The following is a 15,805-nucleotide window of genomic DNA, read 5'->3' as shown; positions in this document are numbered from 1 at the left end:
TGCACTCACCTACACCAAAACTGACACTGGCCCTGACACACCCAAACCCTTTACTGCAGGGCTTTTAACAAAAAAAACCTGTGGCCTTCATCCACATGGAAAATCCTGGCCTGGAATGAAACGGACTGCACGACTACCATCCTACACTTTTTCACAACACAACATCCCAGAGCAGATTTCCCCTACATCTGCCTTGGACACTAGCGTGTCCAAGACTACACTTACTTTTATTATTTCCAGTTTGCATTGCAGTCACCGCTACGCCCGTGACTGCCATGCACTCTTATGACCTTAATACGCCTCTGTACAAAACCTGGGGAGAATACACAGTGACCCCTACCTGTGACATCGGTCACTGCTTCACCATTGTAATCACAGCTACACCTGCGACTGCAATGCCCGCTCATGGCCTCACTACGTCACCGTGTGCATCCTGGGGATCCTCCCAATATAATATAATATATATATATACTGTATATATAATATATATTTTCTTAATTGGTCTAGTTGCATATTGCAATTACAAAATTATCGTAACGCAACACCCACAAGTTATCAGTGTGTTCTAGTGCGGGAAATATAAAGGACAACATGTTTTATGGTATGTTGCAGGCATTGTTATATAGAATATTTTAGATTTATTGTATTTTAAATTCACAGTCGTCCGTTGACCTATAAGAAATATGTATCATTTGTACAATATGCAATGTATTGACTAGTCAGTGTTATCCTACCTTTAAAGCCATAGCTGACTTAACAACCCATTAACACCCTGCAGTTCTGTGTTATCAAAAAATGAACTATTGTTTAAATCAAGTGTTTGTATTATATGTATTTGTGAAAAAATTTGTGGGGGAAGGGGGTTAATCCATATAAATGGCCCGCTATAATGTGATGTTTTGGTGTTTGCATAATTTCTTTTGTCTATGTTTATAACTTGTAATATGAGCTCATTTATGCGGATTTCCTTAGAGTTCTGCTACGTGTACTGGTAGCGTTGTGATACTGAGCCAGTACCATATCAGAAAAACTATGGATTACATTTTTAGGCAGGCAATTTTTTTTTTAAGAATAAAAAAAAATATTGCTGATAACTTCATGGAAACTGTGTAGTTTACTACTGTGAATTTACACTTTTTTATATTATTAATTGTAATATATCTGTTCTTTTCATTTCTGTAGGTTATGGCCGAGGTGGAGGGACAGCAGAAGAATCTGGTACATGCAATTGAATCCCTTTCAGGCTCTGGCCCACTTTCTGCCTTGGATCAGGATTTTCTCCTCCTGAAAGCTACCTCAGCTGCCACCCTCAGCTGCCTTGGCGAATGCCTCCATTTACTACAGCAGAGTGTCTGTCAGGCTGGACAGAACAACAAGCCTGTGACGTCAGGTGAGAGCTGTTTTATATATATATATATATATATATATATATATATATATATAAAAAAAAAAGAAATTACACTAAACAAAAATATAAACATAACACTTGTTTTTTCTGCAATTTTTCATCAGCTGACCTCAAAGTTCGAAGACTTTTTCTCTGTACATAACAGGCCTTTTTCTCATACCCATACCATAACCCCACCATAGACACCTCTATTCACAACGTTGAAATCATCAAACTGCTTACCCACACAATGCCATATGCACAGTCTGCTATTTGCCCTGTACAGTGAAAACTGGGATTCTTCCATGAATAGATCACCTCTCTAATGTTCCAAATGCCATCGGATGTGAGCATTTTCCCACTCAAGTTGGTTGCGACAACTAACTGCAATCAGGTGGAGACCCCGATGAGGATGACGAGCATACAGATGAGCTTCCCTGTGATGGTTTCTGACAGTTTGTCCATAAATTCTTTGGTTATACAGACCAATTGTTGCAGCAGTTGTCCAGGTGGTTGGTCTCAGACAATCTTGCAGGTGAAAATGCTAGATGTTGAGGTCCTGCGCTAGGGTGATTACGCGTGGTCTGCGATCATGGTGTCTAATCCGCATCTTGATAATCCACCTCACAAGTGTGAACAATCTTGGCAAAGGAGAAGAGGTCACTAATACAGATTTAGGCAAATTTGTGAACAATATTTGAGAGAAAAAGGCCTTTTCTGTACATAGTAAAAGTACATGTACATGTAAAAGTCTTCGATCTTTGAGTTCGGCTCATGAAAAATGGGAGCAAAAACAAAAGTGTTGCATTTGTATTTTTGTTCAGTATATTTTGCTTCATTTATAAATAACCCATTCTATGTAGATATGCTGAAGTTATTCTTAAAGGGGTTTTCACATGATGACAACCCCTCATTGCATAAATTGGCTCCAACTTGGTAACTCAAGTGATCAGCTGTTTTCATCTCTGGATGGAAATTGCTCTTGTGCAGGAAGTTTAGCATTTACATAGCTGTTTTCCATTCTAGCTCACAGAGTAGGTATTGATCAAGGGACCTCATGTAATGATGCTGCGTGGTGTCGTAGAGAGGCAGCCTAAGGGGCACTGACAGGAGCGCACGGAGAGGGAGGAATGAGCCATGCAGTGCACACAGGACCTGAACTAGGCTGGTCATGTGATCACTACAGGGACGATGGGGGCGAAGCTACCATGCGAGAACAGAGGGTCTGCAAAAGACGCAGGACAGATAGTACAAAGACAGAGACGCAGTCAAAGGACAAGCTGAGGGTCGGGAGCCAGACGGGAGCGAGGTACCAAAAGGCAAAACAGCAGATTAGTCAGAGACAAGCCAAGGGGTCAGAAAGCCAGGACAGACAGAGAAGTACCATGCAGAAAACAGAGGCAGTAGTCAGGGGGCAACCCGGGTCATACACAGCAAGACACACATGCACAGAGGCACAACGATTACAGACGAATAAACTGGGTCAGCTATCTCAAACTGAGTAGACGGAAGTATACCGACTCAGAACCCAGGAACCATCAGCATTAAATAGCCTCCCCAGAACTAAAGAGTGGCGGACTAATTTAACCCAGATGTGACCAGGACAGAGCCAGAACCAGCCCATCCAGAGTCATGACACCTCATATGTCCTTCCTATCCTTTGCTGTTGGTGCAATGTATGCCGAGACATGTAGGGTGACAGCATTCTAAAGTACTATGATTTAACGATTTTCTGCCTGGAAAGATTTGCAATATATGCATCTACATATGGCCACTCAGGTATAATGGGATTTGCAGCTTGCCTAGGGTTTTGCTAACATGTTGTGAAATTGTATTTATTTTCATGGGAATGTGCAGTCCCTATAGAAAGATAAAAGTGGACACATGTATATGGTGTCCTTTATTCCCGGAGGGCTTGTTCAGACGAGCCTGATATACAGACATGTAGGGGCTGGTTACAAATCAGATGGCCCATGGACCAGTGTAATTTAATAGGACCTTTCAGATGACCATTTTTCATATGGACCAAGTATCCTCATGAACATAATCGCAGTATGCACTATTCACTTCTGAGAATCAGATGAGACATAACCATTCAAGTCTTTGAGAAATCCCCAAAAAAAGCAAAAGCAGATCCCATATGAAACATCCATATGACATCTAATTTCTATGCATACGTTGCCACTAGTAACATAGGAAACTGTATTTGATCATGGACTTTTTAAAATGCTGAAGTATAAAATCGGACGTCACACAGGCATAAAGTACAGACACACGAAGGTCACAAGGATGACAATACAAATGAAAATTGTCCAAGTTTTCTGGATGAAAATTGGATGAGTGTATAGACAATGGTTATCTTGATGAGAAAAAGTGTACCTTCAGTTTTTAAAGGGAATCTGTCACCTCATTTTACTGCTATAAACTGTGGCCACCGCCATCAGGGGCTTATCTACAGCATTCTGTAACCTGAAAGATAAGAAAAACAAGTTATATTATACTCACCCAGGGGTGGTCCGGTGCGGTCCGGGTCCGATGGGCATCGCAGGTCCGCGTCCGGCGCCTCCCATCTTCATACGATGACGTCGTCTTCCTTGCTTCTGTCACGGCTCCGACGCAGGCATACTTTATCTGCCCTGTTGAGGGCAGAGCAAAGTACTGCAGTGCGCAGGCACCGGGAAAGGTCAGAGAGGCCCAGCGCCTGCGCACTGCAGTACTTTGCTCTGCCCTCAACAGGGCAAATCAGTATGCCTGCTCAGGAGCCGCAACAGAAGCAAGGAGGATGACGACATCGTATGAAGATTTGAGGCTCCGAACCCGGACCTGCGACACCCATCGGACCCGAACCAAACCGGGACCGCCCCTGGGTGAGTATAATCTAACTTGTTTTTCTTATCTTTCAGGTTACATCAGGGGCTTATCTACAGCATTACATAATTAAACTTAGACTTAATAAAACTTATTATATCATTTATTAGCTGAGGTTGTCAATGATTTCTAGAAAAAAAGCTCATCATGTTATGGTAATGGTGTGGGACATAGGAGTTGCGCCCCCACGCATTCACCATTGCCAGGAGCTCTGCATATGTGATCGCCAAGCCCTGATTGTCACTGCCAGGTGTAGTGTCTGCACCGCCCTCGGTTGTTTATCCACTTAAATGCCACAGTCTTTATCGATCACAGCATTTCGGAGGCTAGAAGAGGGAGATTGCTTCCTCTCCCTTCTGATCGGCGCCCCCATGAGGTCCTAATAGTTGTCATGACGACCTCCGGGTAAGCCAGCTACGGCAACCCTGTTAAACCTTACCCAGAGCATGGTCTAGGAGGCTTCTGTCACTGTAATACTGACAGGTATACATTGTAATGCTGGTGCATTGAAATACATTATATCAGTGATTACTCTAATAAAAGTTAAAGTCCCATAGAGAGACTAAGTAAAAAAAAATGTAAAAAAAAATCTCAGTATAAAAAATGAAAATAATATGATATCAATAAATATGCATATTTATATAAAAACAAAAAATATACAATAAAAATGTACACATCGCCGTGCCTGGAACATCACAACCTATAAGGGTATGTGCACATGTTGCAGATTTGCCTGTGGAATTTTCTGCACAGATTCTGCATCTCTTGGCAGAAAAAGCAGGTAAAAATCAGCGTGGATTTCATGCGTTTTTGATGCGGATTTTCATGCGGATTTTCATGCGGATTTGTATGTGTTTTTGAAAGCTAAATAAAGATCTATTATTGAACAAAAAAAATATTGTGATGTCCTTTCTTGTCCAACCTCTTCATTTACATACTCCATTGAAGAATAATGTTTACCCACACAGAAAGATAGATAGATAGATAGATAGATAGATAGATAGATAGATAGATAGATAGATAGATAGATAGATAGATAGATAGATAGATAGATAGATAAACACTGGTCAACAGCATTTTTGGTGCCAAAGATATTTCATCGAATTTAGGGTATTTTTGGGGTGCTGATTCTGAATATGCTATCAGTTTCGCCAGATTGGCTCAAGTTTTTGAGATTTTTGGTATCTTATTTATAGCACTTGTTGGTAAATGCGACGCATCATCTCATTAATTTCTTTGGATTAGTACTTGAACTGAGCAGTTCTCAATATAGTTTTGTGTTAGGCTACGTTCACATTTGCGGTGTGCGCCGCAGCGTCGTCGCCGCACCAAAACGCATGCGGCGTGCGGCCCTATCTTTAACATTGGGGCCGCATGGCGCCGCATGTACATGCGTTGTCATGCGTTTTGGTGCGTTGTACGCCGCATGCGGCGTTAGGGCGCACCTGTCAGGGCGCGGCAAACGCAACATGTTGCATTTTTTGGGCGGCGCAGACTTTGGAAAAAACGCATGCGTCGTGTTTGCGTCGTGTTTGCGTCGTCGATGCGGCTTTTTTCCCATTGACTTGTATTGACAACGCAGACGACGCAAGTACTTGCGTCGTGGTGCGTTGTACGACGCATGCGTTTTTCAATAAAAAATGCAAAACATTGTCTAGACTTTTGTCTAGACAAAAAAAACCCACTATATATAGAGAGAAAAAAAGGGGTTTGGCATTGTCTTTCACAAGGCTATCTACAGAGAAGACTGACTGAAGGGAATCTGCTTTCCAAACCTGTAAGTATATATTTCTCTTTGCATATTTTTTATTCTGTGTTTTATTTTTTGATTTGGATTTAATTTGTGCAATGTTTGGTCTGTGCTATTGTACGGTTATGGCACTGTGGGTTGTTAGTGAAAAATTGTGTTTTTTAATCTGGTTTTGATGTACTTCTGGCGTTATATGCTGGCGTTTATTGTCACCGGCCTTGCTTGGTTTTGGATTGGTTTTATGGATTTGGGGTTGTTCTGGTGTCATGCGGTTGTTCAATGTCTTTAAATTTGGCAGATTTTTATGTTAAATTTCTGGTGCATGTCTTTTTCTGGTTTCTATTGTTGGGGGTATCCGTATGGCATTTTCTTGGCTCATGTCTTGCTGTGTTTTATGCTGTTGGCATTTTTTTTTCTTTCCTTGAGTGTCTTTTCTTGCTGGTGGGGGGGCTACATTTATGATGTTTCATTTGTATTGTATTGTTCTGTGCTGCTATGCCATTCTATTTTCAATTGTATTTTCCCTTTTTTTTTTTTTAACTGATGGTTTTATGTCGTTTTCCCTATGGCTTCCGTATGTATCTCCTTTCTTGAATGTTTCCATTGACAAGTGTGTAGTATGGCTTTTTTTTTTTTTTTTTTTTTTTTTAGTTGGGGGCCTTTTTTTTTAAAATTTATTGTGTTTTCTTTTCATTTGGACTATGTTTTATCTTTTGGGTTGCTGTATATTGTAACAGCGGTTGTCCCGTACTGTTTATTGCTTATTATCTAGAATGTTATTTAGCGCCTTTTTCTGATGTATTTTGGTGGATGTCACCAGATGGTGTTGTTTTGGATTATGTCTTGTTGTAATTGTAAATTATGGCGTTCATTAGTTTGCTTATTTCATTGTGCCTTTTTTTTTTCCTGTAGAAATTTTTACATAGGTGTCTATTTTTTCTGAATTTTATTTGGGTCTATTCTTGTATTGTTTCTTCGATTGTGTTCTCTTGCAATGTATGGCGTTGTGGTGTCGCTTTTTGAGTTTGCATTGTCCTATCAGTCAACAGTCAATTGTGGTTGTTTTAATGTTTTGGGCCTATTTTATTGTATGTGGCATTGGATGTGATTTTTTGCTCATTTTTTTCATTGCAGAACAAACTTGCAAGAATGCCAAGTTCTTCGGAGCATAGCCAATCGGCGCGGGGGAGTGCGGTGAGTAATTATGTCTAGTTGCTTACAATTCGCTGCCATTTGTAGCATTGACAATAATTTTTGTATACAATTTTTCCAGGCTTCTTCAAGTGAGGGGGAAGACGGTCAGCGGGAGCAGAGAGATCGGGGCCAAGATGTGGCGTCAGGCCGGCGAGTGAGTATTTTTTTTCTTTATTTTTTTTTTTTCAGTAGCATCCTGCTGTGAGGAACATTACATTTGAGGAGCATCCTGCTTTCACTAGGGATGTTTACTAAGCTTAGGCCCCCGTCACACATAGCGAGATCGCTAGCGAGATCGCTGCTGAGTCACTAGTTTTGTGACGCAACAGCGACCTCAGTAGCGATCTCGCTATGTGTGACACGTACCAGCGATCAGGCCCCTGCTGTGAGATCGCTGGTCGTGTTGGAATGGCCTGGGCCGTTTTTTGGTCGTTGAGGTCCCGCTGACATCGCTGAATCGGTGTGTGTGACACCGATCCAGCGATGTCTTCACTGGTAACCAGGGTAAACATCGGGTTACTAAGCATAGGGCCGCGCTTAGTAACCCGATGTTTACCCTGGTTACCCGGGTGCTGCAGGGGGACTTCGGCATCGTTGAAGACAGTTTCAACGATGCTGAATTCGGTCCCCTGATCGTTGGTCGCTGGAGAGAGCGGTCTGTGTGACAGCTCCCCAGCGACCACACAGCGACTTACCAACGATCACGGCCAGGTCGTATCGCTATTCGTGATCGTTGGTAAATCGCTATGTGAGACGGGGCCTTTATACATTATAGATTTTCAGGGCAGCAAGTATTGGGGGAAGGTAAAATAAAGTTGAACTCCCTGCACACAAACATTCCAAAACACAGGTGTAGAAAACATCAATATACATACATCAAATGGCAAAGGATAGGGCAAAGGTACCTATCATTCCAGGTACTGGTGGTTGTTATTATTTGCATATTTTTAACCTATTTGTTTTCTAATTTTTCTAGGTTTCACAACGGGACCAAGGAGACAGTGGAATAGATGTGGACCTCCTGATCTCCAGCATCCAGGAGCGTGGCCCGTTGTGGGACAGCCGTGACCCTCGGCACATGGACCAGGTGGTGTCGAGGCGTTTGTGGGCAGAGGTGGCAAAGTCGCTGTGGGATGGCTTTGACAGTGCCTCAGCGAAAGCCAAAGGCAACTTTAGTGAGTATTGCAGATACGCTGCTATGACCCATCTTGCCAGGATAAACACAACCGTGTGTGATGCGATCAACGCCTAAACTTTGCATCGCTCACGGTTGTTTTATCCTTTTAAAATGCTAAATATGTAACCATTTTTTTGTCTTTACATTCACAGTGAAAAAGTTGAGGACCAGATGGCGATCCATGAAGGACCGTTTCAATAAGGGGATCCGTGCTGCGGAGGAGCAAGCTCGGAGTGGTGCTGCTGCGTCCAAGTCGGTGCCCTACAAATATAACAGGGCACTCCAGTTCCTAAGACCGGTCCTTACCCGCCGACAGTAAGTATTTTGGCCACATAACATATTGCACAGCCACATTGTACATTGCCCAGACACATAGCATATTGCACAGCCACATAGTACATTGCCCAGCCACGTACATTGTGCATCCACATAGTAGATTGCCAGGCCACTATATAGCAGCCACATAGTACACGTTCTAGCTACATATACACATAGTATATTTCAAAAGGAACATAGTGTATTGGCCATCCATGTAGTCATTGTAGCATTTTGGCCATCCTTTTACCCTAGTGGAATGGTATATAGCCCATTAGTAATTTTTTGGTTAGGCGTGAGTCATTGTAGTCCATGACAGGTTACGTTCTGAGTCAGGGTAGTTCTGATCGCATGAATAATGATGACGTCTGGATCACATGATCCTAACGTCATGGCCGTTCCTGCGATCAGATCAGCAAAGTTTTTTTTTTTTTGTTTTTTTTTAAATGTTTTTCTTGACTTTAAATTTTTTACTAATTTTGCGGCATAGGCAGCATCAAGAAAGATTTTTTTTTAAAAAATGTTTTAAAACGATGACAGAGGTATGCATTGACTTTTGCAGCGGGAATGACCAGTCATTTTCTACCGTAGGTATGTCCATGATTGTTATCGTCAGCCCTAATGGTCAGCTGGCGGTAACAATCAGCAATTTATTATAGGCAACACAGACTGAGAGACAGGGGATTGTAATGTATTGATGTGTCATGTAATGTTAATTTTTTAACAGGAGTTGGCGTATGTGATAGGTTATTAATTGAAGACTAATTTTTTCCTTATCTTTTCACAGGACACACAGCAGCACCCTCGAGCGAGCTCCCCCCTGTGAAGCGGAACTTCATGGATCGCCATCTGACCCGTCACAGCCCTCCCACAGCGACAGCAGGCTTGCACCACCATCATCTGGAGAACCGGCTGCCGGTACATCAGGTTTTCCCCTGCCCGAGGCCTCTGGCGCACCTTCGTTCGGGAATTCCCGACAGCGCCAGCGGGCCTCGGACAGGTCAGTCATGCCCGAATTTTTGCACTTGGGCACGGTGTTCCAGAACGGTTTCAAGGCGTTGAGCGATAAAATGTCCAGTATGGAACGGCGCCTTGAAATCCTGGAAGCCGAGCTCTCAAATCCGGCAAAGCATTTTTTAAGTACAATTGCTAAAGGCATGGTGGAAAACCTTACGCCGGAACTCCAGATTTCGGTGATGCAGGACTGCAACAATTCCTACGTGAGGGCTCTGCAGCAGTCTCGGCGCATGCAGTCAGCGACACTGCCAGTAGTACCGTCGCTGGCTAGCATGACTCCGACTACTGCTGCAGAGCCACTCCAGCCACCCCACCCTGGTCCAAGTGCCGAGCGACGCCACCACAGTCACCATAGCAGTGTGCCGCTGACTCCTGCTCCTGCCAGGCCCTCATCCTCCCGCAGCCATCATTCTGGGGGAGCCGATACTGGAAAAAAAAGGAAAAGGAAGAGCAAGAAAAAAAAAAGCAAAAGGTCACGCACTGAGGCTCTGGCTGCTCAAGGTCAAACAAGTACACGTCGGGGCTCTAGCCGCAGCAGGAGCAGCCAGAGCCAACCAAGAACTTTGCAAAGGCTCGTGTTGCCTCCTCCCTGCCCTGCAGAGGTGGCGGTTTCCTCCCCATTATACCCTGTGGAGGGTTTAGACCTGCCATCCAGCCTCCTGGACTATAGGTCAACATCCTCCTCCTCGTCGTCGTCTTCATCAGCCTCATTTTCCTCTCCCCATTCCCAAAAAGAAACATACCATTCCCCCTTTGTGGCACAGGTTGATACCCCCTAAGTTTATTTCCCCTTTTTTTTTTCTGTTTCCCCCAAATAAAAAATTTTGGTTTGAATACAACAATATTTGTTCTTATTTTCATGTATACTTCTCAGCAAGTCACACCGTGCGCCGTCTACACATATTATGTGTTTAAAACAACTCATATATGCAATGTCAGACACTATTTTTAACTTTTTTATTTTGCCTTTTTTGGTGTGTCTCTCATTGCTGTATGAGGTGTTTACAAACAATAAAGTGTATGAGGTGTTTTCAATCACTAGGGTATGTGTCCACGCTCAGGATTGCATGAGGATTTGGTCACGATTTTTCATCAGTATTTTGTAACCCAAAACCAGGAGTGGGTGATAAATACAGAAGTGGAGCAGATGTTTCTATTCTACTTTGCCTCTAATTGTTCCACTCCTGGTTTTGTATTACAAATACTGAAGAAAAATCGTGACAAAATCATGATGCAATCCTGAACGTGGACACATACCGTAAAGGTACCTTCACACTTAACAATGCTGCAGCGAAACATACAATGATGCAGATCACTGCAGCATCGCTATTTGGTCGCTGGAGAGCTGTCTGTGTGACAGCTCTCCAGCGACCAATGATGCCGAGGTCCCCGGGTAACCAGGGTAAACATCAGGTTGTTAAGCGCAGGCCGCCGCGCTTCCGATGATTACCCTGGTTACCAGTGTTTTGTAAATCAAACAACAGTACATACACTCAGAATTGCGTCCCCCGGCGTCCGCTTCCCTGCCCTGACTGAGTGACGGCCCTAACAGCAGAGCGGTCACATCACCGCTGTGCTGTGCATTCACTTTCCGGCCGGCGCTCAGTCCGTGCAGGAAGCATACGCCGGGGGACGCGAAGATGAGTATATGTACTGTTTTTTTTGTAAACTTTCACACTGGGAAACAGGGTAAATATCAGTTTACTATGCGCCGCCCTACGCTTAGTAACCCGATATTTACCCTGATTACCATTGTAAAACATCGCTGGTATCGTTGATTTTGCTGTCAAACACAATGATACACGGCGATCTGACAAACAAATAAATATGTTATATGGTATGGTATAAATTTTGTCTTTTGAAGCAGGGTAGAAAACTTAAGAAAATTTTTTTATTAAAACACAACATTTTAAAAACAAAGGGTTACAAGTTTTTTAGATAAGGCACATTACATTGGTGAACTATTTTAAGCATAGTCACACCAGAATACAGTCCAACAGTTTACTACACCATTGTATCTTGCCATGACAGACGGCCAACATCTGACACAAAATAGGCCGCAAAACGATCCCTCATCTGCGCAATTTCCACACTTGTCCTCAGAGGATGATCATGGAAATCGGGCAATGGGTTGGCTATGGTTTCATCGAGATCAACGTTCAGTCTCTCTTTGGCCAGAATAAAATTGTGGAGAACCACACACGCCTTCACCACCTCATCCACTGTCTCAGTTTTCAGATTAATGGCGGATCCTAATATCCGCCATTTGGAGACAAGGATGCCAAAGGCGCACTCCACAGTCCTTCTGGCCCTGGACAGTCTGTAATTGAACACCCTTTTCGTATGGTCCAAGCCCCGACTGGAGTAGGGTTTCAATAGGTTGGCAGACATTTGGAATGCCTCATCCCCAACCACAACAAATGGCATCGCAGGGCCTTCGGTGTGGGGAAGAGGTCGTGGCTGGGGGAAATTGAAATTGTTGCCATATAATTTTTGGCCCATATCCGACTCTTTGAATGTGCGCGAGTCATTTGAACGGCCAAACGCACCAATGTCGACTGCGAGAAAACGGCAGTCCGCACCGGCAATTGCCATCAGCACAGTGGAAAAATATTTTTTATAGTTGTAGAAAAGGGATCCACTTTTCCCTGGCTTGGTAATCCGAATGTGCTTGCCATCCACCGCGCCAATACAGTTTGGAAATGAACACACTTGGTCAAATTTCTGGGCGTTGGCCAACCAGATATCGCTTGTAGGGACGGGTAAAAATTCTTCCCGGAGATTATCCCACAAAGCGCGGCAGGTCTCAGCAAGAATTCCGGAGAGAGTGGAGACTCCAATCCGGAACTGAAATTGAAGGGATCTCAAGGTCTCTCCGGTAGCCAGGAAACTGCCAAGAAGAAAAAGAAATTACATTAAAGTACATTGCAATTTATAAAAGTACATTGACCATACCACCCCCAAAAAAAATTAAGAAAAAAAAAAAAAAAAGGGAAGATGTGAACGTAGCCGAACATATCTCAGTCATTCAAACAGCTACGTACCGTAGAGTCACCAGAAGCCGCTCCTCTGCAGAAATAGCTCTCCGGAGCTGCGTGTCCTGCCTGCTAATGGCTCCTTCCACCCGACGCAGAAGATAGCGGAAGCTGTCCTGAGACATCCTGGTGTACTCGAAATATTTCTCCAGGTTCTCATTCAGTTCGCCAAACAAGCTATGGTATGCTCCACGGCTCTCCCGGACTTCCAAGATAGGGTGTATCCAAAATCGGCGATGAATCCATCTCCGTTTTTCTCTTTCTCTTTGATGAGCACAGGCGACAGCATAGGCATGAGCCAAGGCAAATTCCATCTCCATATCCATGACGATACTGTCCATGGGACGCTCCATCATGAATACCAGCAAAATGGGAGGAATTCATGTCTGCCATGGTATATATACACAATTACATAAACACCAACCCTCTTCTAGCCATTGGTGGTCCTTATCTATTGTGTAGACACTTTTTTTTGTGGGTGGGATGAAGAATGACTCACTGCACAAAAAAACGCATGCGGCGCAAAACGCTGCGTTTTTTGTTGAAAACGCAACTGCGTTTACAAAAAACGCTGCGTTTTGCGCCGCATGCGTTGAAAGCATGCGGCGCAAAACGCAGCGTTGTGCATGCGTTTTGCTGCGTTTTTGTTTGCGTTGTGCGTTGCGGCGACGACGCTGCGGCGCACAACGCAAATGTGAACGTAGCCTTAATTAGTGTTCTAAAAGTTTGTTCATAGCTTGATTTTTGCACTAACTTTATGTTGTTGTCTGTTTTCCAGTGAAAAGCATGAACTCATCAAGAAGAAGTTGTCTTAACGATCCAGACTCATTCTGTTACATTTGTGGTGAATACACACTGCCAAAACATAGAAGAAACATAACAGACTTCGTAAAAAAAGTGTATTTTGCCTATTTTGGGGTTATGCTTGGGGACCAAGACAAGTTTTGGGCACCACACATAGTGTGCAAAGCATGTATCAAATTATTACGAAAATGGAGCAAAGGACAAAGAAAAAGCTTCAAATTTGGTGTTCCAATGGTGTGGAGAGAGCCAAAAAATCATCATGATGACTGTTATTTATGGTAAACACAGGTACAGGCACATCTTCACAATGAGGGACAGGCCTTCTTGCAGATTCCATGTTACTCCCATTTTCGTTTCTTATGCTTATTGAATCCTTGCACTTGCACTGCACAGAAATAACAGTCATCATGATGATTTTTTGGCTCTCTCCACACCATTGGAACACCAAATTTGAAGCTTTTTCTTTGTCCTTTGCTCCATTTTCGTAATAATTCGATACATGCTTTGCACACTATGTGTGGTGCCCAAAACTTGTCTTGGTCCCCAAGCATAACCCCAAAATAGGCAAAATACACTTTTTTTTACGAAGTCTGTTATGTTTCTTCTATGTTTTGGCAGTGTGTATTCACCACAAATGTAACAGAATGAGTCTGGATCGTTAAGACAACTTCTTCTTGATGAGTTCATGCTTTTCACTGGAAAACAGACAACAACATAAAGTTAGTGCAAAAATCAAGCTATGAACAAACTTTTAGAACACTAATTAACACAAAACTATATTGAGAACTGCTCAGTTCAAGTACTAATCCAAAGAAATCAATGAGATGATGCGTCGCATTTACCAACAAGTGCTATAAATAAGATACCAAAAATGTCAAAAACTTGAGCCAATCTGGCAAAACTGATAGCATATTCAGAATCAGCACCCCAAAAATACCCCAAATTCATTAAAATATTTTGGACACCAGAAAAAAAAATTTTTTTTTGTTGACCTGTGTAATAGATCAATAGATACATAGCTAGATAGATCAATAGATAGATAGATAGATAGATAGATAGATAGATCTAGATTATCTGATCTATAGATCTATAAATAGATCTATATTCTCTCTATTATTTATCTATCTATCTATATCTATATATATATCTGTCCATCTAGCTTTAGATATATCTATTAGTGATGAGCGAATATACCTGTTACTCGAGATTTCTCGAGCATGCTCGGGGGTCCTCCGAGTATTTTTTACTGCTCTGAGATTTAGTTTTTCTTGCCACAGCTGAATGATTTACATCTGTTAGCCAGCGTAAGTACATGTGGGGGTTGCCTGGTTGCTAGTGAATTGGGGGTTAGTACCCATGGATCTTCCCAGGCTATAAATATCAGCCCGCAGCTGTATATTTAGCCTTTACTGGCTATTAAAATTGGGGGACCCCCCAAAAAATGACGTGGGGTCCTCTTATAATTAACAGCCATAAACGGTTATGCAGACAGCTGCGGGCTAATATTCATAGCCTAGGAAAGGACCATGGATATTGTCCCCCCAGGTACAAAATCCAGCACTCAGTCGCCCCAGAAATGGCGCATCTGAGAGATGCGCCAATTCCGGCACTTAGCCTCTCTCTTTCCATTGCCCTGTAGTGGTGGCATATGGGGTAATAGGGGGTTGATGTCACCTTTGAATTGTAAGGTGACAACAAGCCGGCTTAGTAATGGAGAGACGTCAATAAGACACCTATCCATTATTAATCCTATAGCTGTTAATGGGTTAAATAAACACACATATGCAGAATAAAGTATTTTAATGAAATAAGACACCACACAGTTTTGCCATCTTTATTGTTCTGCCAATCCATGCAACGCCCTCGATCTCCTGGAAAAAAAGAAAAAATAATAACCCAACACAAATACTCCCTGGTCCGATGCAGTCCATTTAATAACGAGTGTCCCACGACGATCTCACCTATAGAGCTGTCACATCAGGAGATGTGACAGCTCTATAGGCCTCCAGTGAAACACTGACAGGATTCAATGGCTCCTGCAGTGTTATCACTGTGGGTTCAATGGCCTCTCACTTTGCGGCACTGCTGCGTGAGTATTTTCCCACGCAGCGGTGCCACAAATGACAGTATGAACTGTATTGTACTCACAGCAGCGAAGGGATACAGTGTGGAAGGATACCTTGCGTCATTGTGTCCCAGAGTCCCTGGAGAGCAGTTGCATCTGCCAATGTGACAGCTCTCCACGGGAGATCATTGTG

The 15,805-nt window shown here is 43.0% G+C and overlaps 2 protein-coding genes across 3 annotated transcripts in view; both read left to right on the top strand.

Annotated features, from left to right (window-relative positions):
* OSBPL10 (oxysterol binding protein like 10) overlaps positions 1 to 15,805 on the top strand; it is a 560,435-nt gene that overhangs the window by 326,731 nt on the left and 217,899 nt on the right. For both annotated transcript variants that reach the window (XM_077268966.1, XM_077268965.1), the window contains one exon: positions 1,183 to 1,390. In XM_077268966.1, the coding sequence (XP_077125081.1) occupies positions 1,183 to 1,390 (208 nt within the window). The remainder of the gene's footprint in view (positions 1 to 1,182; positions 1,391 to 15,805) is intronic.
* Positions 8,180 to 11,042, top strand: LOC143781960 (uncharacterized). The gene is made up of 2 exons (XM_077268968.1): positions 8,180 to 8,691; positions 9,479 to 11,042. The coding sequence occupies exons 1-2, from the start codon at positions 8,558 to 8,560 to the stop codon at positions 10,485 to 10,487; spliced, it is 1,143 nt and encodes a 380-aa protein (XP_077125083.1). The 5' UTR covers positions 8,180 to 8,557; the 3' UTR covers positions 10,488 to 11,042.

Source organism: Ranitomeya variabilis, chromosome 6, assembly GCF_051348905.1.
Source record: "Ranitomeya variabilis isolate aRanVar5 chromosome 6, aRanVar5.hap1, whole genome shotgun sequence".
Classification (NCBI taxonomy): domain Eukaryota; kingdom Metazoa; phylum Chordata; class Amphibia; order Anura; family Dendrobatidae; genus Ranitomeya; species Ranitomeya variabilis.
Note: the sequence above shows the minus strand (reverse complement) of the source record. Positions and strands in the feature narration are given on the sequence as shown.

Bases quoted from the DNA above. Each gene is read 5' to 3' on its own strand.
- LOC143781960 (XM_077268968.1), top strand. From the start codon at position 8,558: ATGAAGGACCGTTTCAATAAGGGGATCCGTGCTGCGGAGGAGCAAGCT. The intron at 8,692-9,478 runs GTAAGTATTTTG...ATCTTTTCACAG, and splicing joins CCGGTCCTTACCCGCCGACA to GACACACAGCAGCACCCTCG.